This window comes from Podarcis gaigeae (assembly GCF_964106915.1).
Source record: "Podarcis gaigeae genome assembly, chromosome: 7".
NCBI classification, from domain to species: domain Eukaryota; kingdom Metazoa; phylum Chordata; class Lepidosauria; order Squamata; family Lacertidae; genus Podarcis; species Podarcis gaigeae.
This window is the reverse complement of record NC_139683.1, coordinates 9844095-9852845: the sequence shown is the minus strand read 5'-3', so window position 1 is coordinate 9852845 and position 8751 is coordinate 9844095. Positions and strand designations below refer to the sequence as shown.

Here is an 8751-nt window from a genome sequence, read left to right as displayed (position 1 = left end):
TGTTTGATTACGTATCTTCGTATCAAGCATCCTACTGGAGACAGGATAGCTAATTTTAAAAGGTCATTTCTCTGTTTGGTGTGCATCCATTGTCTTTTTTTATGATTTATTATGATTTATTGGTTTTTCCAAATTATTGCAAATCCATCCAAATGTAATTTAATACAATTTCTTTAAAAAAAATAAAATCAGGTTTCCCACTCCTGTTACAAGCATACGTCCATCTCTTCGTCCTGTTGCTACAACATCTCTTCTTCCATATCTATTTCATCCTTATTTACTTCTTGTTGTCCGTTTTGTGTGCATCTATTGCCATGCCATTTAAACCATCGCTACTTTGCGGGATGCGACATAAAACCAAGTTTGGAGCCATAGGCAGCTGTAGCAGATGGACTTACAGCAGAAATGTGTAGGTTCGACTGAAGCTAGTTTCTTCCCCACATGCAGTTTAGGACACCGCACTGAATATACATAAATGTGATCCTGCAAAACAGTGACGGGAGTTTTAAATTTCACCTTGTCTGATATTTATTTGAGGAACGGGGGTTTGAGATTACAAAAAAGAGAAAGAGTTCGGTCTCACATACCAGATGCCACCCCAAAATACAGTTCGTGTGAATGACAATATAAAGGATGCACTGGTGAAAAAAGGCAGGAGCTGTATAGCTGCTGTATAGTCAGCCCGTTCCTACACTATACCCCACAACCTGCCAGGCGGTAGAGGACCCAACCCCCACGGCAGGTTGCCAGGAATGGATAAAACAAAGAAAAGTCCTTACCATCAGCTTTTTATTCAATATTCACAGAGAGAGGCTTTGGAATGCAACCTCTTGGAATAATGGTGTTGTCCCAATTGAGTCTCCACCCACTCTGTCTCTCTCACTTCCTCAAGAGTCATCACTGCAGGTGCTACAACGTGCCCTCTGCCTTTGAGCTCTGTGCTCTCCTACTTTCAATGCTCACCAGGTTCTGGGAGATGGTGGGTCTGGAATGCTTTCTAAAGACACTGTGTCCGTCAGCTGTCACCTCCCTGGTGCTTCTTCTTCCTCCTCCTCTCCCATTATTTCCCAGCTTTCCCCCTCATCTGCCTCTGTGTTGTGACCTCCCTCAAATCCCTGTTGTAATTCTGAACTGTCTTCTTCTTCCCTGGAAGGGTCAGGCTGGGGAGGCGGTCTCCACCATTCCTCCTCTGCCCACTTCCTGACACAGCCCAAGGAATTGTCACTCTCGCATGTCAGCTGTGAGATACCCAATGAGATGTGACATTGTTCGTGGAGCCCAGTGGTTAAGTTCTCTGCTGAATGCATTGCCATGTAGTTCAAATCACAACCTGAACACGGGACATGAGATCAGAATACATAGGGCCAAATTAGATCCATTCCCCAAGGCCTACTGAAAAAAACCCACATGGATAAGCTGGTGTAGCCAACATGGTGTTGTCTAGAAGTTGTTAAGACTCCATTAGCTCTGGCCAGAGGAGGCTATGGTGAGGGATGATGGGAATTGTAGTCCGAAAACATCCAGAGGGCACCACATTGGTTTCCCCTGAAACAGAGTCTTTCTCCAAATCACATGCCCTTTTCTCCACCAAGAGCAGAGTGTTTGAGCCCTTACTTACAGCAAGAGATGCTTGCATCTCTACTTTGGGTGTTTCCTCATAGTGGATATCTATTTTATTATTTAAGGAGACAGAAAAAGAATAAGACTTCCATAGATCACCTGTGTCTAATCAATACAGAAGAGTGATTCAATGCAGCTCAAGGATGCAGAGTTAGTGCTTTTTGTTTTGGAGAAAATGCTCAACGTTTGCCAGGCTGGGAGAAATAGGATCCCGAAATATCATTCTATCACTGTGGCTTCCACAGATTTTTTGGCTTGGTATTACTTCTCAGTGCTTCAACATGGCATCCATTGTATATTATATGAGACATAACCCTGTAGCGGGTGTGTTAATCTAAAAAACTGTGCCCAAGCTATGATTTTTTAAAATATATATTTCTGAAGTTATTGCTATTGCTTGCAAAAAAGGAAAGGGAGAGACAAGGAAATAATGCTTCACGGATAGAAAAAAAAGGGAAGAAATCCACTATATATCTGCAATATACGTGTCCAAAATATGTCACAACCATAAAACACTTCCATTTCGGCAGGGACTGTGCATCTGAAAGACCCTTAGAGGTGGGATCTTTTCACTCGCGTGTCAGATTAGATCCCATCCAAATAAAAATGTGGCATGCTCACTGGCACAGAGTCCCGGTTTAAAAGATTAAAAGATACGAGATAAAAGAGAACACATTTCTTCGGGTAATGATCTCGGGTCTTCAACAATTCACAGTGACAAAAGGAAGGAAAGCTGTCTTTGGGGAGGTTAAAATGCTGAACACTATTTAGAAAAACCGTTTAGAAAGCAGCACTGAAGAACAGCTGGCTCCGATTCACACCACCACATTTTCTGCATGTTGAGTGAACCCAACCCAATGGAGCCTGTTCTTCTGAATAGCTTCGCTGCAGGGCCTGTTGCTTGGCAAGTCTTAAAATCTGAACTTTCCGGGCGGTTGCTAAAATTGTCTTTTCCGTCTACAGTCTTCTTAAAGTGCATAACACGAACACATTTTAGCGTTTATCAAGTGCTGTCCACTGCCACTGACTCTTCTTGCTTTTTTTTTTTTTTGTTCACCTCTTGCTCTAGGAAAAGTATCTTTTATCCCAGAAGGTAGTGGTCATGACCATCCATCTGCATGGATCTGTTTGCTGTGACTTCAGGCGTTCCTTACGAGTAGCGCCATGTGAAAGGAAGCTGCACATGGCTCAGTACGTACCAAAACGTTTCCTGGCAAAAAGAAGAAGCCACCAGTCCAGTCAACAACCACGTGCGCCATCTGCCAAAGACTAAAGATATGATAGAGTAGCAGCTGCGGGAGGTTCTGTTCTTGCCCAACATTAAATATACATTGGAAAACAAAGCATGTAGCAGTTTGGCGGTACCAGAAGGCTGGTCTCCCTTGGGAATTTTATCTAGATTTTCTGTCCAGGCTGCTCCTCCTCCTCCACCTGCTCTTCCACAGACTGCATGTCTTGCACATACACAATAAGTTCAGAGGCCTCTCCCCCCTGGGTGTAGACTGTCACTGTCCCGATCCCTTCCACCTCATCGGAGGAGACGACCAAATGGTGCTGCTCACCCAGCTCAACGGAAGCTTGCTGCAGTGTTTCCTGAATCATCACTGTGTGGTTGGCTGACTGCTCCTCTTCTGTCACCTGCAAGAAAAGGGGAGACGTTACAAAGGGTTTCTTTGGATGGCGGGGCTGCAATGTTTCTAAAACGAGAGCAAGGAAAGCTAGGTGCGAATAAATGACCAAGCCCCGTATTTCATAAATTATTGGTACTAAAGGAGACTGCAGTATTTGCTTCAGTTAAATAACAGATGAGCTCGTACGGCTGATGACCCACTAGGGAAGGGATGTGGGTCAGTGGAAGAGCCCTGCTTTGCATGCAGAAAGTCCCAGGAATACTGAACTACTGAAAGACCTAACGGATGTGCATTCATAACCAAGATTTAAGGGTTTCAGTGCATGTACAGACGTTTCATCGCTGGCAAGTGAACAGCAGAGCCGAGGCGATGACAGAGGAGTTTGGTTTCCTTATGCACTTTCCCTCTGCTGAATCACAGCCCATGAGTTTAAGCAGTTGGTAGACAATCTGTGCCCCAAGGGGAATACAGGCACATCAGTGCATTGATATCCACTCAATGGACTAGAAGCAATTCCATACTAAGGAGATGCATCTGAACAACAGTGTAGATTAGCCCAGCACCATGGCTCACTTGCCAGAAGGACTGGTCACCATTATCATCAATTTTTAATCCCACCCACCCAAGGACCATATTATCCTCAGAAGGACCACGAGAAAGACTGAAGGAGAGAACATGTCTGATCCAAAGTCGCCTAATGAGGTTCATGGCTGAGCAATGATCTGAAACAAGGTCACCAACGCATTATCCACTGTGTTATTTGCATCATCTGGAGAAATAGGTACAATTCCAGGAAGACATTCATGCTGAAGTGAGTGTGTTTTAATAATCACACCCCAACACCTGACACCTTCTGTCTCAGCAAATATTTATTCAGAGCGGTGTGCACTAAGACGGTCAGCCTTACAATGGTTATCATGGCTGTGAGCCACTGTAGGGGGAAAGCAGAGCATGTAAGTTATGCAGAGGTTGGTCACCATCATTTGTTTCGTTGGAACTCTTTCTCTATTCACCTCCTCCCATGGGGAGAGAGCCAGTGTGGTGTAGTGGTTAAGAGCGGTAGTCTCGTAATCTGGTGAACCGGGTTCGCGTCTCCGCTCCTCCACATGCAGCTGCTGGGTGACCTTGGGCCAGTCACACTTCTCTGAAGTCTCTCAGCCTCACTCACCTCAAAGAGTGTTTGTTGTGGGAGAAGAAGGGAAAGGAGAATGTTAGCCGCTTTGAGACTCCTTCGGGTAGTGATAAAGCGGGATATCAAATCCAAACTCTTCTTCTCCCAGACCAATAGCTACTTTCCCAAGGGGAGCAAAAACAAACTGCATTTAATCTACAGCACACAGGTTCAAACACAAAACATACTCCCTGGGTGTAAAAAAAAAGGACAATTTTCTCTCAACAGACAATTTTGCATTAAAAACGAGTTAACTCGGAACATCTGAGCCCACTTTACTATGGATTTTCATTCAAAGATCTGCAATTGCCAATGCACAATCATTTAAAATGGAAAGTTGGGGGAAGGAATCAACTCTCCCCCAAATACAACATGCAGAGTACCTGCAAACTATATCCACTTAATGCCCATCAGGCCAGTAATGGAAATATCAGATGGCCCAAGGCTCCCTTCATTTCCAGCAAGTATGCTCTCTGAAATAATAATGGTACCAGCAATGAAGCATGAGAATGGGGGAGAGGTAAAACAAAAAGAAAGGGAGCCATCATCATCATTATTTTTTCCTAGATGAAAGCCAAAATGCAATTGCGTTGTGCCAAAAGGTTTGTTATATGACACAGCTGTGCTCAACAGAAGGACATTTTATGTGTACATTGATCAGTTTATGCCAAGCTGGCTGCGCCGTTTAATTGATTTAGGTTGGCTTCTTCTTTCGTTTGGAGAATGAATATCTTTCATTCAGGTTTCGTTTCTGTTTAATTTCATCCGAAGGAGGAAAGACGACGACGACAACACAGGAGCTGGAGCTCTAGTGAAAAAGCCCAATGCAACACCTCGAAGTGACAGGCGGCAACCGGTAAGCCATGCAGGCGAAGACACACTATTGAAAACAACCATCCTTTACTCTTCCTCTGTTTCTAATAAGACTGTGAAACAGCACAGAGCTGGGAACTAGCAGGACCATGGGGGGGGGGGGGGAGAAAGGCATGTGGTAGCCTAAGTAAATAAAGATCATTGAGAGAAGAGGCAGAAGAAACCAATCATTAACGTGTTAGCTTTGTGATAGGGCCAAGCTTAGCAGTCTCACTCAATTACACATTTATTTATTTATTTATTTATTTATTTATTTATTTATTTATTTATTCATTCATTCATTCATTCATTCATTCAGTTATACCCCGCCCATCTGGTTGGGTTTCCCCAGCCACTCTGGGCAGCTTCCAACAAAATATTAAAATACAATAACCTATTAAACATTAAAAGCTTCCCTAAACAGGGCTGCCTTCAGATGTCTTCTAAGAGTCTGGTAGTTATTTTTCTCTTTGACATCTGTTCCACAGGGCGGGTGCCACTACCGAGAAGGTCCTCTGCCTGGTTCCCTTTAACTAGGCTTCTCATAGCGAGGGAACTGCCAGAAGGCCCTCAGCGCTGGACCTCAGTGTCCGGGCAGTATTATTATTATTATTATTAAAGAATTCTGTTGGTGCTGCACGGATAAAACTAGCTTGTTGTGCTGCCTCAACCCAGTCTCCAAACAAAGGGGGAACCGAGTTCTTGTTTTTCACTTACTGCTTGTGGGAAGGGGAATAACAGAACCACAGAATTGCAGGGTTGGAAGGAATCATGAGAATCATCTAGTCCAGGAGTCAGCAACCTTTTTCAGCAGGGGGCCAGTCCACTATCTCTCAGACCATGTGGTGGGCCGGACTGTCTGTCTGTCTGTCTGTCTGTCTGTCTGTCTGTCTGTCTGTCTATCTATCTATCTATCTATCTATCTATCTATCTATCTATCTATTTGGGGGGGATGAACAAATTCCTATGCCCCACAAATAACCCAGAGATGCATTTTAAATAAAAGGAAACTAATGTAAAAACACGCTGATTCCCAGACTGTCTGCGGGCCAGATTGTGAAGGCGATTGGGCCGCATCCGGCCCCTGGGCCTTAGGTTGCCTACCCCTGATCTAATCCAACTCCCTGCATTGCAGGAATCTTTTGCCCAATGTGGGGCTCGAACCCACGGACCTGAGAATAAGGGTCTCGCGCTCTACTGACTGAGAAGGATGAGCTTGGGTTCAAATGGAACAGCAAGCCACGCTCTGGCTTATTTTGTGGCGTGGCGACAGTGGGAACTTCAGGAACTTCTGAGCAGCATGCCTTAACTTGTTGGCCCCAAACCATCCTTTGTTTTAAGCTGCATTTTAATACAAAGTGCGGACATTAACAAGCATGTGAGGATGGTAAAGATAACCAGAGTGTACCCGCAGGGTTGCCATATGTCCTCTTTTTCCAGGACACGTGCTCTTTTTCATGATGAGAGTCGTCATAGAGATCCATAGTCAAAAGCCGGCAAATGTGTCCTCTTTTTTGCTCTTCAAAATATGGCAACCCTAGAAGGTGCAACTGGGAGCAGGTTTTCCTGGCGCACCACTTGTAAGGAAAGTTGGGAGAGAAGTGTGTTTCTGTGTGTGTGTAGAGGGAGAAAACCAGAGGATCAATGGGTCAATCAGAGGATCTCAGCGGGCTTCATGGAGTCTGTCAGCTGCCTACCAAGGTATTGGGCTATCCGAGGCAAGCATTAAGAACTGTACAGATTACACATATATAACAATTTATACTGCTGGATCTAGACAGGTAGCCAAATGAAAACATATATGGCCATTGAAATAGGTACGCAAACCTCTATTTCACTGCTGTGTTTGGATCCAAAGAGATTTGTCACTGGTGATGGAATTTCAACGTCTTTTCAGATGGCAGGGGGAGGGGGCCGTTTAGTTTTCCAGGTGGTATCACAAAACAGGTTTGCAAACACCACACACGTTTATTCCTAAGGCAACAAGCCTCACTGCCCAGCATTCACCGAGACCTGCAAGCAAGTATATTGTAGCTTAAATGGGATTCGAAATTGGCTTTGTTTACGTTGAAAGCCGCACATAATTTTAAATGCATCTGAGATGCGCAAATAAATAACAAGGAGAGGAAGATAAATAAAAATGCCGCTGACGCGAAAGTGAAATGAAACTAGAATCTCATTTGGCGCAAGGGCGACAAACGGAATGCTTATTCAATTTTATATTCTCCTGAAATGAAAATGGCCAATAAAGAAAGTTAACAGCCTCTCTACCTGCCTTTATCCAGATGTTTTTCATTGGTTTTGTCATTCCAGGAAAAATGATTAACTGCTTTCACTTGTGGCACTCCTTGTTCTCTCTCTCTCTCTCTCTCTCTCTCTCTCTCTCTCTTAGACATCTATCTATATTCCTCTTAGCGTGACAAATTGCTGTGTTTCTCAGGTTGGCAACACTTCACGTCAGCTCAGCACTTACATGCCCCTCTGCTTAGGTCCTATTTGATTGATCCATCTTTCCCAAAATTCTGCTTTTTTCCTTTATCCCTCTAATAAGGGAGTCAATGAGACAACAGCAGCTTCCAAGCCAACTGGAGATGCCCTTCCATTTTTTTTTTCCTGGCAGCACCTACATTCTTTTTAATTGCTACCTGAAGCATCCTCCTTGCTTCCTAGCAATCTATTTGTGTGTGACCACGTACACGTGTGGTGCCGGGTAACTGGAAGTGGTACCCAGAAATGGGGAGCACCCTGGAGATCCCTCCTGGCTTGCAAGAAGTCCCACCCCAGAGCCCAACAATGAACCTCAAGATGGCAGTTTCTGCATGTGCTGTACACTGATACTCGGGTAACATACACTTCCGGTTACAGAGGCTTCAGGTTACAGACTCCGCTAACCCAGAAATAGTACCTCGGGTTAAGAACTTTGCTTCAGGATGAGAACAGAAATCGTGCTCCGGTGGTGTGGCGGCAGCGGGAGGCCCCATTAGCTAAAGTGGTGCTTCAGGTTAAGAACGGTTTCAGGTTAAGAACAGACCTCCAGAACAAATTAAGTTCTTAACCCAAGGTACCACTATATAGGGAAGTGAGGGACACATGAGGCTCGTCCACCTGGGAAGGTAGCTCATCTAGGCTTTGCGGGATATCTTCAGAAGAAGAAAAGGCTAATACTATACAAATCCAGAGTGGAGTCCCTAAGGTGGTTGGATGGCACCTGGTATGCCTTTCTGGCAACTCCTGCAGCCAAGCTGGTACCAAACGTATTGCTCTGCTTTCCTTTGGGCCACATCAGCCAGATCGAGAGGGGGACCTCCACACACTCTGCCTAGGATTGCACCCCGGGGAGGTCAGTTTGGTGCTGCCAATGCAGCAGATTGACTTCACCCCTGGAGACACACTCCACTCTCTCAAGACAGATGAATGCCAACAACTTTCAATGTTTTCCCCCTGATATAAAAAATCCAGCTAAGCCTTTATCAACAA

At 44.7% G+C, this 8751-nt stretch overlaps 1 protein-coding gene across 4 annotated transcripts in view; it reads right to left on the bottom strand.

Annotated features, from left to right (window-relative positions):
• Nucleotides 1-74: 74 nt before the first annotated feature.
• The window catches only part of ZFAT (zinc finger and AT-hook domain containing), a 77454-nt gene continuing 68777 nt past the window's right edge, over nt 75-8751 (bottom strand). Inside the window, exons 16-17 of one of the 4 annotated variants that reach the window (XR_014566774.1) lie at nt 2440-3258; nt 75-2376 (exon numbers count right to left, since the gene is read on the bottom strand). Coding sequence is in view for 2 of the 4 variants with exons in the window: in XM_083749010.1 (XP_083605136.1) it covers nt 3016-3258 (243 nt within the window). In the remaining 2 variants the exon portion in view is untranslated. Of the gene's footprint in view, nt 3259-8751 lie in introns of all 4 variants that reach the window. The other 3 variants (XR_014566775.1, XM_083749010.1, XM_083749009.1) reach the window with 3 other exon arrangements.